This window comes from Ceratotherium simum, chromosome 35 (genome assembly GCF_057802395.1).
Source record: "Ceratotherium simum simum isolate JZ-2026a chromosome 35, ASM5780239v1, whole genome shotgun sequence".
Lineage (NCBI taxonomy): Eukaryota > Metazoa > Chordata > Mammalia > Perissodactyla > Rhinocerotidae > Ceratotherium > Ceratotherium simum.
The window spans coordinates 22,415,149-22,429,928 of record NC_141934.1 but is presented as its reverse complement, the minus strand read 5'-3'; the positions used below and the strand labels follow the sequence as shown (position 1 = coordinate 22,429,928).

General features: G+C 51.4%; 1 protein-coding gene across 3 annotated transcripts in view; it reads left to right on the top strand.

The window, feature by feature from the left end:
- Positions 1-13,320, top strand: part of ACAD10 (acyl-CoA dehydrogenase family member 10) — a 57,432-nt gene extending 44,112 nt beyond the window's left edge. For all 3 annotated transcript variants that reach the window (XM_087424211.1, XM_087424209.1, XM_087424210.1), the window contains exons 13-21: positions 1,638-2,038; positions 5,652-5,792; positions 6,293-6,430; positions 6,564-6,654; positions 7,571-7,729; positions 8,364-8,536; positions 10,322-10,465; positions 11,547-11,624; positions 12,540-13,320. In XM_087424211.1, the coding sequence (XP_087280337.1) occupies positions 1,638-2,038; positions 5,652-5,792; positions 6,293-6,430; positions 6,564-6,654; positions 7,571-7,729; positions 8,364-8,536; positions 10,322-10,465; positions 11,547-11,624; positions 12,540-12,680 (1,466 nt within the window). In that variant the 3' untranslated portion in view covers positions 12,681-13,320. The remainder of the gene's footprint in view (positions 1-1,637; positions 2,039-5,651; positions 5,793-6,292; positions 6,431-6,563; positions 6,655-7,570; positions 7,730-8,363; positions 8,537-10,321; positions 10,466-11,546; positions 11,625-12,539) is intronic.
- The last annotated feature ends 1,460 nt before the right edge of the window (positions 13,321-14,780 follow it).

Sequence of the window (14,780 nt, the reverse complement as noted above, 5' to 3'; positions counted from 1 at the left end):
AAGAAAATCATTATGAATAACAATGAGTTTAAGGAGGTATCTTTCCCTTCCACGTGACGTGTACAGTCTGAGTAATGAGGGGAAAGTATAGGCCACATGCTCATTGGCCCACACTGTGCATCTGTGACTCAGGGAAGGGGGCTGCCTCGTTCCTGACTGGCCCCCCAGGGCCTGGGTCCATGCCCACACCCAGAAGGTGCTGAGTAAAGACTTCTTGAGGTCCAGTGGCCTGCATTCTCTGCTATGTAGCAAACGGATTTGGTTCTTAATTTGTGAGGAGTAGCGTAATATCTTTAACACCAAAGCTGCATGAAAATGGCTCTTTTGAGAACTACCACTTGACCGTGGCAGGAGCCAGAAGAAAAATAGGCCTCTACAAAGATCAATTTATTCATACAAAGAGAATGAGGGAAACTCTCTTTAGAACATGGAAATGCTGGGGCCAGCCCCATGGCATAGCGGTTAAGTGTGCATGCTCCACTGCTGGTGGCCTGGGTTCGGATCCCCGGGCGCACACTGATGCACCGCTTGTCAGGCCATGCTGTGGCGGCATCCCATATAAAATGGAGGAAGATGGGCATGGATGTTAGCCCAGGGCCAGTCTTCCTCAGCAAAAACGAGGAGGATTGGCATGGATGTTAGCTCAGGGCTGATCTTCCTCACAAAACAAAAAACAAACAAACAAACAAATAAAAAAAGAACATGGACATGCTAAAAATAATCCAGGAGAGCCAGCTGTAAAAAAGCCCACTATAAGGAGACAGCATACACAACAACAAGGATGGCTCTCAGATGCGGTCTGCTGAATGTAAGAAGCCACACTGAAAAGACTAGATACCCTATGATGCATGTGTTTATGTGACGTTGCAGAAAAAACAAAGTGTAGGAATAGAGATCAGTGGTGCCAGGGGCTGGGGAAAGTGTTCAGCACAAAGGACTCCATGGAAATTTGGGGATATGGAAATATTCTATATCTTGATGGCCGTGGTGCTTACCTGACTGAACTCACAGAATTGTACACTTTATAAAGAGGGTGTATGTACTATACCTTAATTTAAAAAAAATTTTTAAATCCTTTTTTTAAAAAGTCTTGATGCATGTAACAAAAAAAGAAAAAAACAGTAGGGGCTTGACTAGAGTACGTTCTGTGATGCTGGTGATGGTGCTGATCTAGACAAAATCGTGCCCAGAAAGTAGCTACTAGTTACCTGTGGCACTGTTGTCATCAGCTTCACAGCAGAGGCAGTCTAGGATAATGCAGGGCTTCTTATAGCCCACTGGGGACAGCAGAAGTGATTTGGGGTGTTCCTGATTTAATTTAGTTTCTTTAGGAAAAGATGAGGTAAAGAGCAGGGAGCAAGCCAACTGAGTTTGACTTCTGGCTCCCAGCCCACTCCTGTGAGCTTGGGCCCTCTCTAACACCCACACCCTGTCTGTAAAGTGGGGATTAAAACAGCCATATTGCTTGAGGAAGTCAATGAGCTGTAACAATACATGTAAAGCACTTAGCACCGTGTCTAGTACTCGGTAGGTGTTTGGCAAATTGTAGTAGCTGCTGATAGAGCGATATTATCATGTTAGCGTTATTATTAAGGGTCGTTTGGGAGTAATCACTATTTGTCTTTGCTTCCGCATAGGGCAAGCAAGTTCAGCAAACGCAGAACAAAGTGGAAAGCTGACTGAATTTATGTCTAACCTGGCATGGGATTTTGCAGTCAAAGAAGGGTTCCGGATTTTCAAAGAGATGCCAGCCACAAAACCGGTTACGAGGTCCTACCACACGTGGGCTGGTCCACAGTCCCCGAGGAGCACCCCAGGCACGAGGAGTTATGTGCCCTTTAGAGAATCTTCCCCAGCTCATGCCTCCAGGGCAGCTCTGGTTATCTCTCCAGAGGGCCTTTCCCCACCGGTCAGGGAGCTGTATCAGCGGCTGAAGCAGTTTATGGAGCAACATGTGTACCCCGCTGAGCCAGAGCTGCAGAGTCACCAGGCCTCAGCAGAGAGATGGGCACCTTCCCCACTGGTCGAAGATCTCAAGGTAAAGCAGCCTACTGAGAGCTGGTAAGACCTCGTTAACATGGCAGAACCTCAGCTCGCCACCAGACACGTCTGTTCCCTCCGCAGGCGGTGAAGAGACGGGAGAGCTGAGCTGAATTATCTTTGCTTTCCACCCTCATCAGAAAGAGCCAGCTCTAGATTACTCAGTGTTCACTTCATTGCCCTTCCTGTGTGACCGTGTCACAGCCAGAGAGCTCAGCCCAGCCAAGGAAAGCCATGTCTGTGGTGTATAACCCCAGGAGGTGGACTTATTTTATGCATATTTGAATTATGTAAATTTGAAACAGCATGATATAAAATACATCAGTTAATAAAGGTGCTCTTTGAAGAATCCATGATGTCAAAGCTAAAGGGTCAAGTCAACTGTAAACTGTGTTTATGCTGTTGACACACAGTGACGCCACTTTAGCTGATAATGGAAAAACCTGCTGTTCTTAGCACATATTTTGCCTATGATGCAACCATCATCTTTTTTTTAAAAAAAGCATTATCACTCTTTTTCTAGTTACAAACCTATTGCAAAATAACGAAAGCTCAAACATGACAGGAGTAGAAAGAGTTCATGACGTGGAAAGAAAGAGTTCTCTAAAATTCTCTGCCCTCTGAGATAATCACTGTCAACAATTTGGTATATTAGGCTCCCAGCTCCTTTTCTCTATTATATACTAACATATATTATTATTATTCCTATGTTGTAATGGAATCGTTCTATACATTCGAATCTCCTGCTTGCTTATTTAATGATATATTACCTTCCCATGTCAGTGCCTGGAGATCAGTCTCCAAGGGGTTTCACAGTGTGGGTACACCATAATTTGTCTGTCCTTCTCTGGCTGAGGGACACTGAGGGTGTCTCAGTCATCAGTCAAGGTCACTCTGGGTCACTTAAGCAGCAAAGGACGTTGTCTAGCTGCTAACGTGGACAGGGAGGCTGAAGACCCAGCTTTAGAAGACAGTAGAGGCCGAGGAGAGGCAGGCTGTGGGCAGCATGGCAAAGGCTGTCCCAAGAGCAGCTGGCTGGGAGGTCTCCCCTGGACGCTTCCTCAGGCCTCGGAGTTTGAGGTGGGACTTCTCGGCTGGCCCGCGTAGGTCCTGTGCCCACACCTTCATTGCCAGGAAGCAGAGAGAAGGAAGGTGTGTCTGGCCTTCGCCCTCTGCAGAGGGAGGCTCGGCCTCAACCTCACTGAAATGCATACAGTGAGAGGGTCCCTCAGAATAAGAAGGGGGTTTGGATCCCGTGCAGCGAATGACCTTACATACTTCTGTGTACATTTACCGTTTCTACATGATAAATTCTTTGAAGTAAAAACACCGGTCCAGGAATGAGACCATTTAGAGTTTTAATAAATACTGCCGAATTTTCATCAAAAAGCTGCTTACCCATCTATGCTCCCATCGTTTACATTTGAAATGCCCTTTACCCCACCTGCTGGCCGGCACGCTCAATCCTTGCCCGTCTGATGTAAGCCTGTCGAGGGCACAGAGCATTGGGAAAGCAAACACTCATACAGCAAACACCTCCCGACTCTAAAATGAACACCTAGGAAAAAACCTAGATTAGGGAGCATTCTGCTTCTAGTTACACCTGAATGGGAGTCATAATGACAACTAAGATTTTGGGGTAGAGTGGTAAAATTGTAGCTCATGGCTTTTAATCCAAAGCGTCATCACTACCATAAATGAGAAGAAGTATTTGACCATTTACACTGCATTTCGCAAATCCTGTGAGGTAAACATTATTAACCGCGATTTAAAGGTGAGGAAACGGATTTGTCCAGGGAAGCAGCTAGAAATAATAGCACCTGGATTCAAATCCCAATCTTCTGGGCTCAAATTCTGTGGGTTTCCCCCCGCCTACAAGGTGATCATGTTCATTTCCTTATTCTGCCTCTTCTCAGAACTCCCTTGCTTCCTACTGCTCCCTTTCCATCCCACTTGATTTGTTCCAATTAATCCACCCTTCTCCTCCTTGTCGTTGCACTCTGGGCTACTTAGCTTAACACAAACAACGAGACAGGACATGTACTAATTCTAGAAGTACCTGACGTTGAGACCGGGCCCAATATAAATGTAAGAATCATGCCAGCTGGTGCCCTCCCAGTGAGAAGAAATGATGCTGATTGTATCCATAGTCACTAATATTTAGTGCAGCCCGCCAGCTCCTATGGCAGGCACTTTATCTTCTGTTGTCTTGTTTAATCTTCACAACAACCCAGTGAGCTGGGTGTTGTGGACGTTGGTTGGGTTTGGGCTGCCTCGTGTCCATTCCCCTTTCTTGTGGTAGCAGCACCCCAGTTTGATTTGGGGGTATTCTCTCCCCGACTTTGGATACAGTCTGGCAGAACTGTCAGTCAAGGTGCCAGGCCAGCCCTGTCCTGGCCAAGAAGTGGGCCTGTGAGCCAAGCTAGGCCAGCTGGGCCGTCCCTTCCTGGAATTGGAAGCCTGAGCAGTGTTTTCAAGACAGGAGACGGTTGGCACTCACCCATTCCACAGCCGGGGCCGCAGGAGGACCGCTGAGTGTCCTGTCCTCTCGCGATGCCCCAGGCTGCCCGGGTTCCTGTCCATTTCTGAGCTGCCTCCTCTAACCCGAGCTCCTGAAAGCTCGCACTTCCTTTTTTCCTTTACTTAAGCTGCAGTCCATTTGTCTCGCTCTACCTCTGTAGTCCTGACTGATAGGGCGGTGGTCATATCCCATTCACAGATGAGGAAACTGAAACGTGGAGATTAAGGATCTTGTCCGGCTGGCCCAGTGGCGCAGCCCCGAGCTCCGCTGTGGCGGTCCGGGGTTCACAGGTTTGGCTTCCAGGTGTGCATGGACGCACTGCTTGTCAAGCCATGCTGTGGCGGCATCCCATATAAAGTAGAGGAAGATGGGCATGGATGTTAGCCCAGGGCCAATCTTCCTCAGCAAAAAGAGGAGGATTGACATCGGATGTTAGCTCAGGGCTGATCTTCCTCACAAAGAAAAACAAAGGACTTGACCAAGGTCTCCCAGCCAGGTGTGGCAGGGCTGGGTTGAACCAGGCGGTCTGACCGAAGACCTGAGCTCCTGACCCCCAGGCTGGAGTTCCCAGTTGCCCAGCCAGGAGCTACGTTCAGAAATCTGGGATTACTTGTCCCAGGAACAAAGTTGTGCCTCATAAAGGAAGCTGGTTCAGGGGATCTCCCTATGCACTGTATCAAAGCAGTGGAGGCTGCAGTGGATGTACGGGCCTCGTGCCTATCAGGCATGCTAAAGGATCCTTCCGTTTCCTGTGTTCACGGAGCGTGTTCTTGGAAGATTCGTCATTATAACAATAGTAATGCTAATGGTGATGGAGTATGGGGTACGTGGGGGTGTCTGGGACGTGCAGACCGGGGGGTGAACTGATGGCTGGCATCCCTGCTAGGACTTGGCCTCCTCGTGGTTGTCCCACACACAGATCTGCAGGTTTTATAGCAGGCCCGATGCTGCAGACTCAGTCATTATTTTTGACATGTGCTTCATCTTTGGCTGTCTACCGTCTTCCCTCCAGTCCCTTTCATTATTTTCCACAGACGAAAATAAAATTAAATCATCCACTGTGCTTCCCTAACCTGTTTTCCCGTGATAGGAGAAAGCCAAGGCTGAAGGACTTTGGAACCTTTTCCTACCCTTGGAGACTGATCCAGAGAAAAAATACGGAGCAGGACTGACCAACGTCGAGTATGCACATTTGTGTGAACTCATGGGCATGTCTCTGTATGCCCCCGAGGTACCTTCTTTAGAGTCTTCCTGGGCATGCAACAATATCCCAGTCTTCCCTGAGAACGTCAGTCGCCCTCCTACACTGATAGGGTTCCCTCTGGCTTGCGCTGGATTCAGGAGCACTGAGACAAACCTAAACTTCTAATGAGAGAGGACAGTTACGGGCATGAGGCTGGAGGCAGAGCAAGAAAGCAGCTCAGGATGCGAGTCTTCAGGGAAGATGGGAGCTGTGTGAGGCGTGAGCCTGGCTGGCTTCCCTGAGTCTCCAGCCCACCAGATCCAGTCTCCTTTCTCTCAGCAATGGGGGTCTATGGCTGGGCTTCAGGGGCTCTGAGCTACTATATCCAAAATGTTGTGGGTCTTTGCATTTCTCTGGGGAGAGGAAGAACTTTCATGAGGGTGTCAAAGGGTCTGTGGCTTGGAAGGAATCCCGGTCCACCACTTCCAAGGTATTTGAAGTTTTAAAGTGGACATGGAACTCATGGTTATGCTTTTTCTCCTTTTCAGATGTTTAACTGTTCTGCTCCAGACACGGGGAACATGGAGCTTCTGGTGCGCTATGGCACCGAGGAGCAGAAGGCCCGCTGGCTGATTCCGTTGCTGGAGGGAAAGGCCCGCTCCTGTTTTGCTATGACTGAGCCCCAGGTACCTCGCTTGGGGCACCACCCACAGGGGCTCTTTTTTATCAGGCCAAACCCTCACCGGGTCCCATCTGGGCTCTGCCACACAGGGAACGCGGGACCCTTGCCAGCTCTAAGCAGAATGTTCTCTCACTCAGGTTGCCTCATCAGATGCCACCAACATTGAGTCTTCCATCAGAGAGGAGGATGGCTTCTACGTCATAAATGGTCACAAGTGGTGGATCTCAGGTATTTGGCCTGAAACTCATTTTTCATTTCCACTTCAGTGGGTCTGTTTTGATAAGCATGTCTTTCTGCCCTTCTGTTGTCTGGGACAGAATGGTCAGGGCCAGTGTCTCCAGCTGATGCAAAGGAGATTATGTCTCCATGCTCCAAGCAGAGGCAGCAAACCCTAGGAGAACAGAGGTTCTGTGTGGGTCACCAGATGACCGCACATGGGACAGACTCTAGGAATCTCATTCAGTCCCCCCCTACTTTGTTCTGCCTTGGGTATCTCCCTTTGGAAAGGCAGAAGGTCGCTTCCTCAGTGGTAGATCGGGTGTGCCACATCAGAAGAGCTAGTGATAATCCCGCCCTTCCTCCCACGTTAACGCCACAGGGTCCTCCATAACTGCTGTGTGGACCTCACCTCCCCGAGTCCCCACACCTCCCCAGGAGGTGCGTCTTACTATCCTCATTTCACAGAAGCAGAAACCAAGACAGAGAAGTGACTTGAGTCACTTGCTGAAGGTCCTAGGCCCCTGCTAGCAAGGGAATCCAGAGTTCAGGATTTGCTGATTCTGAAGCCCATGCCCAAGGCTGTTACGTTTACACTGCCCGTGGGGACAGAGCAGAACTGGCTGCCGTGATAAAGTAGCAGTTTTCAGCGTCTTGTCTTTAAATTATATTTTCAACTCTACCTGGTGCTTTTTAAAAAAATTGCTCTTCTGATGTTGGATTCATTCCTCACTGGGCTGAAAACCAATGGCTCTTATTTCTGGTCAAGAGCCTGCACGTACTCATCTGATTATGGGAAGATTATCTGAAAGAGCTCTGTGTGCTTGCTGGCTTCAGCTTTCCCGGGCCAGGACTGCGTCTGTAAAGAGATCTGATGGCCCTGGCGTCCGATGATGGGGGTCTGTCTGTCTCTCTCCTTTCCTGGCAGGTGTCCTGGATCCTCGCTGCCAACTCTGTGTGTTTATGGGAAAAACAGACGCGCATGCCCCACGCCACCGGCAGCAGTCGGTGCTCTTGGTTCCCATGGACACCCCGGGGATAAAAGTCATCCGGCCTCTGACGGTGTATGGGCTGGACGACGCGCCAGGTTAGCCCCTGGGAGCAGCTCACCTCTGTGTGTGGGGATGGGCCTGGGGACGCGGCTTTGGGCAGCCCTTGCTGTAGGTCAGGACATAGTACCTCTCAGGGTACGTGACACTTGGAGGGCCACATGCTGCTGCATTTGATTTCCATATGTGAATATCAACCACGTAGGCAAATTTCAGACAGGCATTTATACTTTGTTTTCCTGCTCTACACTTAGAAGATAAGCAGGAATCCATGAGATTAGGAGGCCACACAGGACAGGTGGGACGTGCGCTGCGGAGCTCTTCTAGATGCCAGTGGACAGCTGGCCTCCAGGCCCGAGGACCTCTCACAAGGGCTCCCGCTCTGCTAACGACGTTCAGTTTTTCTCTTAGTGATTCCATGGGATCACTACCTTGTCAGAGTCACATACTACTAGGGAGTTTCAGCTTAAGGTAGAGTCATTGTGTTTTATAAAAGGAATGCAAACTATTTTTGTGACATCGTAAAGCTGTGTCTTATTTTCCATCTTTAATAGGCTCTTCCTGCCCCTGCCCCCTACTGCCCGCAGATGACCTGAACTGAGGCAGGGGATACACACATCCAAGGAAAACGGGTAGGCGGATCACTCAGGGGGAACCGTTTGGGTCTTTCAGGTGGCCATGGCGAAGTCCTGTTTGAGCAGGTGCGCGTGCCCAAGGAGAACGTGGTCCTGGGCCCCGGCCGAGGCTTTGAGATTGCCCAGGGCAGACTGGGTCCCGGCAGGATCCATCACTGCATGCGGCTGATTGGGTACTCGGAGAGGGCCCTGGCGCTCATGAAGGCCCGCGTGAGTGCTTCCCCTTGTGCCCGGATCTGACCCAGAACCACCTGTCTGTTTTGCTATTGGACCTCAAATCCTAACTGTTTTCTGAGAGCCAACTTAGGTGAAGCAAGGTGATGTTCTTACCAAGAAGCCGTATCCTTCTCTTTGCTTTGCATCTGCTACTTTGCTGAAGTTTGAAATTCACAGGAGACTAGGCCTCACTCTGTTGAGGTAACCAGAAGGAAAAGGCCGGGCTCTGTGGCAGCGGAGGGCAAGGTTCCAAGGTCCAAAGGGTCCTGGGCTGCTGAGGGCCATTCCTGCTACTAACTCATCTTTAAAAATCAGATACCAGGGAGCCCTGGGGTGCCAGCATCTAACCCTCTACCACACTCCTCCCCCAGCATGTCCAGAAAACTTTATTCTGCTGTGACCCCCTCAGTGATTGGCAGCCCATGCGAAAGAGAGCTATTGCTGGGAACGGTAATTCAAATCAGTGGCATCAGTTTCATAAAGATGAAGCAAACCCTTGAGACCAAATAAATGTCTCACAAGAAACTATAAAAGGAACAGAGGCGGGCCAATGCGTTTGGATTCCTGAGCAAACCTTCTGTGATTTACAACCTTTTAAGTTGGGACTGACCAGTTCTTTTTTTTGAAAGTAAAACGCTCCTCCCTATGGGCTCAGGTGTGGTACTTCAGCCCCATCCTGCACTGAAACTCAGACCAGCCTTCCTGCAGAGCAGTTTGACCGTACATGTCAGAAGTCTTCAGAAGGTGCACAGCACTGACACGGCAGTTCCACTCATAGGGCTTGGTCATAAGGGCTTAATTAGGAATCTACAAAAGATCTGAAACTAGGAAGGTCACCCCAGACTGATTGTGACAGCAAAATGTTGGGACCAACCTATAAGGCTAACAGCTGAAGCCTGGTCAGATAAACCCTGGTACGGGCGTGTAGTGAAATTCTAAAATGATGCTATAGAAATCTGTTTCTTAACATAGAGAGATGTTCACTGTATACTCTTAAATGAAAAAAAGGCTACGAAGCAATATATAGAGTATGACTCCATTTTTTTAAAAACTGCATATGTATGTATAGGCATACAGAAAGTCTAGAAAGATACCCCCCAAATATTAGCTGTAAGTGACTAGATGATGGGATACCAGGTGTTGGTATTTTTTTCTTCTTTTGTGTGAAAATTTATACTTTTTCTGCCATGAGATATATTATTTGTATAATAATTGTTTTTAGTTAAAAAAAAAACCAAGGGAAAAAAAAAAGAATCCCTTATAACCTTTTCTGATTGCTTGTGACTTTCACTCTAGAGTGCCCATTGGAGTAACAGTTGTCCACAAGGGGGCTCTGGCACCTGGACTTTGCTCCCGAGGGCACCCTGGGGCATAGAGCCCGGCCACAGTCAGCAGAGGGCGCCCTCCCCCGCCTGTGAGGCACCCACAGTCGCCCTAATTCCCCGAGTATTCCTGGCCGGATGCTGGCTAGATCTAGAACAACTATTCTGCCTGCCGGCAGGGCCTGCCCACAGGGGGCTCAATCACTGGAGTAAAGGGGTTCCTGGAAGTAATCTGTGCAGCCGCCACGGTGAGCAGCTCTGCAGGGCACGGGAGTGTTGCCTGTGTCTGGATCCGCTCCCTGGAAATCGCCAGCAGCCAGAAAGCTGGCACACGGCAGATGAGCTGCACAGTCCTGCTTCTGCTCCCTTTCCTCTCCTGCCCTCTCCGCGTGCGTCCACCCACCTCCCCTGCAGGGCGCCAGCCCCATGCCGCTTGCCGTGTCTCCTGTGTCCACAGGTGCAGTCCCGTGTGGCCTTCGGGAAACCCCTGGTAGAGCAGGGCACGCTCCGGGCAGACATCGCCCAGTCGCGTGTGGAGATCGAGCAGGCCCGGCTGCTGGTGCTGAAAGCTGCACACGTCATGGACGTGGCAGGAAATAAGGTAGGAGGCCGAGGGGCCTCACAGAGGCCATGTCCTGAGGTCGCGGTGAGGGACTCCATCCCGGGAGTCTGCAGACACTGCCTCTTCCTTCCCCATTCAGCAAACCATGAAGAAAGGGCTTAGCTTCTTTTTTTTTTTTTTTTAAAGATTTTATTTATTTAATTATTTCCCCCCCAAAGCCCCAGTAGATAGTTGTATGTCATAGCTGCACATCCTTCTAGTTGCTGTATGTGGGACGCAGTCTCAGCATGGCCGGAGAAGCGGTGCGTCAGTGCGCGCCCGGGATCCGAACCTGGGCCGCCAGCAGCGGAGCGTGCACACCTAACTGCTAAGCCACGGGACCGGCCCGGGCTTAGCTTCTTGACATTAATAACTTTGCTTCAACTCTACTTGGGACTATTTGGGCATTTTTTCAAAAATGGAAAAGGTACAATAAAAGAGGACTGAACTTTCTGTTTTGCTGACCTGGTGAACTTCTGGGTCCAAGACAGTGGGCCTCATGGGGCCACACGGCCCCCCGGCCTCTGCTGCGCCCAGCCTGGACTTCAGGCCCTGCCAGTGGAGGCGCCGGGCAGACTAAGAGTAAGCAAGGGGATTGACCCAGGCTCCAAATTCCCGGTTCCTTGGCACTCTAGTGCCAGATATGGTGGAGGCTCTCGGGGGCCTCGCTCCGGTGCCCCAACCCAGGGCAGATTCTTGCAACTCGGTTCCCGGAGTCCTGGCTGGCCCTGGTCCACTGTCGGGTTGGAGACGGAGCTGGCAGTGACCCGGATTGAAGTACGAGCCCCTCCTCGTGTGTGTGCTGGCGATGCTCCCCGTCAGCTGGGAAGACTTCCACGTTCCCGCGTCTGTCCGTGAGCAGGCACCTGCTCACACGTCACCGCGTCCTGAGTCACCCTCGCCGTAACCACTACTGCTCCTTCCATCCCCGTGGGTGCCGGGAGCGTGTGCTCCAGCAGGACCTCAGGTCTCTGTTCTGAGCTGTTGTTGCTGCTCCTCCCTGTGGGAGCAAGTGTTCTTCCAAGCGTTCTGCCCTCCAGCCTGCGCTTCTAAACACACCTCCTGCTCCTCTTCTTCGCAGGCTGCAGCTTTCGATATCGCCATGATTAAAATGGTGGCCCCGTCCGTGGCCTGCCGCGTGATTGATCGCGCCATTCAGGTGAGCACTGGGAGCGCCGGTTTGTTTGAACCAGTTACAACAGGTGCAAAACTCCCTCGCCTTCAGCTGCCCAACCTCCTGTAGACTCTAACAGCCGCCCTGTGTCGCACACTCACCAGGCGTGTGACTTCTTTTCCTCCTCAGAACAACTCTACGAAGGGGCCCCGTTCCTACCCCCATTTTGAATGTGAGGAAACAGAGGCACAGAGAAGTGAAGTGACTTGTCCAAGGTCACTCAGCTTGCAAGCAGCTGATTTCAGATTTATGGGAACCTAGGCCCTTATTACACCAGAGCCCAGCCTCCTGACTGTGCAGGCATGCTGCCTTCTTAATCTTTTTTTTTTGTGTGTGAGGAAGATCAGCCCTGAGCTAACATCCATGCTCACAAATCCTCGAGACTCCTGAGTCACCCCTCAAGTTAAACAGGAAAAACAGCAAATTGGTTTAATATCTACAAGTACCCCTCAGATACCCAGCTTCAAATGCAGCTGCACATCCTTCTAGTTGCTGTATGTGGGACGCGGCCTCAGCGTGGGCAGAGAAGCAGTGCGTCGGTGTGCGCCCGGGATCCGAACCCTGGCCGCCAGTAGTGGAGCGCACGCACTTAACCGCTAAGCCACGGGGCCGGGCCTGCTTTCTTAATCTTAACAGATTGTGTGTCCCCAACACAGAGATCTCTTGGTGGCAGGAGTCACCTAACAGAGTAGACTTAGGGGGTCTGGTGTCCATGGGACGGCAAGTGTGGCTCCACTTGAAGTCTTCCAGAACATTGTTATTATGCAGGTCTCAGGGACATCCTCGGGGAGATAGCTGTTCTGAGCTGTTCTGAGCCATTACGAGCAGTGCTTGTTCCTGGGGCCCTCGGGGACGAGGGCTCACCCTGGGCTTCCTTCCCTCCCGCCCCATGTCTGCCAGGCCTTTGGAGCAGCGGGGCTGAGCAGCGAGTACCCGCTGGCTCAGTTCTTTGCCTGGGCCCGAGCGCTGCGCTTTGCCGACGGCCCTGACGAGGTGCACCGAGCGGCAGTGGCCAAGATGGAGTTGAAGCACTGCATTTAGACCGGCAGGGTTGCAGGAGCCAGAACGTCCCTGCTGGACTGGCGGCACCCAGAACTTGAAATGGTGCGCTTTGAAAGGCCTGGGATGTGTGATTCTTGCACCCTGCCCAGCGGCTGTATCCTGGGACAGTCGTTGTGAACTCAACCTTTTTAGGTGCCCACAGAAGACATTTCTGTGAGAAGCCTTGAGTTTGCTGTTTCAGGCAAAGAGGAAGGGGCTTAGCTGAGAGCTGAGTGGGTTTCGGTACAGAGCCTGGCAAGCTGGTCTTCCGTCTTGTAGGGTCACACTTGCCCAGCCCTGGCCTTCCTGCCCTATAACAAACATGTGTCCTTCTGGCCCCCTGCTGGGCAGGACGCCTAGCTGTTGGGATTTATAACCATCCAGGGCCTGGCCAGCCCGGATCTTCCCTTCTCTCACTCGAAGAGCCCCGTGAAGGGACACAGAGCCCTCCACAGGAGCTGCTGTTCCTGGGAACACTGGCTGTACCAGGGACAGCCCCTCTGGGCAAGCACATAGCCTTTGTGCCCCTGCCTATATCAGCAGCCCCCTCCCTGCCCACAGTCGCGGTGCGCAGTTCCGTCCAGCTGGCTGCCACTGGAACTCCCTGTAAGTAAGTCCTAATAAACCTACGTGTCTTGTATGCCATCTCCGGGTCTTTTCTTGTTCTCTCTGCTACCTGTCCCGCACTGCTTGCACAACTGGGCGTACGGCCAGACTGTTCTCGGTGCCGGGCTGGGCAGCCCGTGCCCCCTTTCTCTCTGGCCGTGGTGTGAAAAGGCTGTGGGAATCTGGACAAATATTAGGATCCCTGCTGGGGTGGTGTTCCCGTACTTGTTCCCCATACGGGGGGCCTCCTGCTCTGTGGGGCTCTCCCTGGCATCAGAGGGGCAGCCACAATGGGCTACAACCTAAAGACCCAGGGCTGGAGTGCTCCTGGGAAAATCAAATGAAACCAAAATTGTGAGGCCAGTGCCATCTGACTTTCTTCATTTGAATACCCACAACACAGAATACTGATTAAGATGTTATTTTGGAAAGGGCTTTGGGGGCACAAAGAATAAGAAAGTACATCTCAGAGACTTTGTGAACGTTCTGTGTGATACCAAAGGAATTGGGAATAAAGGTTCACACTTCAGCCCGTCTGTCTCAGTGTGTCAGTTGCCTCCTCACACTTGTGTTTACACGGGATCCTGCCCAGTGCATGAGCCCAAACGCGTGGGGGGCACAGACGCTGTGTCCCCTGGTAGGTCCCAAGTCGGCCACCCCACCGCTGCTCATATAAATGTCACCAAAGGACTTTCAGCTTTCCGGTACATGAGGGCCCCCGCACCTTCCACACTCCTCCGTCTGCTCTAGAATCACAGAATGTTTGGGGGGAGGGGAGATGGTAGACAGTATGCTGTTACAATTTAGAGAGCAGCGTTCTCCCGGAGGAGAGTGGAGATGCTCACGTACTTGAGCTCTGAGTTCTTCAAGAAATGGGTGCCCCATGAGCCCAGGCAGCATGTGGAGATTAGCCACTGGCTGCTAGGACCATGTCTGCTAATTTCGTCATTTGTGATGATGTGGCCAACAGCTGCCCATTTCAGGTCAGACCAGATGGTGGGGACCAGGCCCTTCCTGTGCTGCACTGCAGATGTGACCTCCTCCAGGGGACTGCTTCACCTGAGGGAGTGCCCTCCTGCTGCAGCCAGGGCCACACGCCTTCAGGGTGCCGGAGAGTCATGGGGGGCTTGTGAGAGGGCTCCCCAGATACTCCTGCCCCAGCGGTCTGGGGCAGGCACGCCCTCCTCAGCCAAGCTGCTTGTGCTCAGGCAAGGTCAAGTTAAATTCAAACCCCCAAACCAATTGCTATCACACCAGCCACACTGGCAAACAACCTTTTGCAAACTTTGGCAGAGTTCTAGCAGCGTAAGTTCTTGCTTCAAGCTTCAGAGGGAGGAGGGTGTTTTAAAAAAGGAAGTGCCTTGGCCAGTGGCCCTCCGAATTTTTCTCATGGCCCCTGAGGTTAACCTTGCTTGTTAAGTAGTGCAGCTCCAGGGATGAAAATAGAAACCATGCTGTGGGGCGGCCCTCAGATGCTCTGCTGCGGAGGCTGGA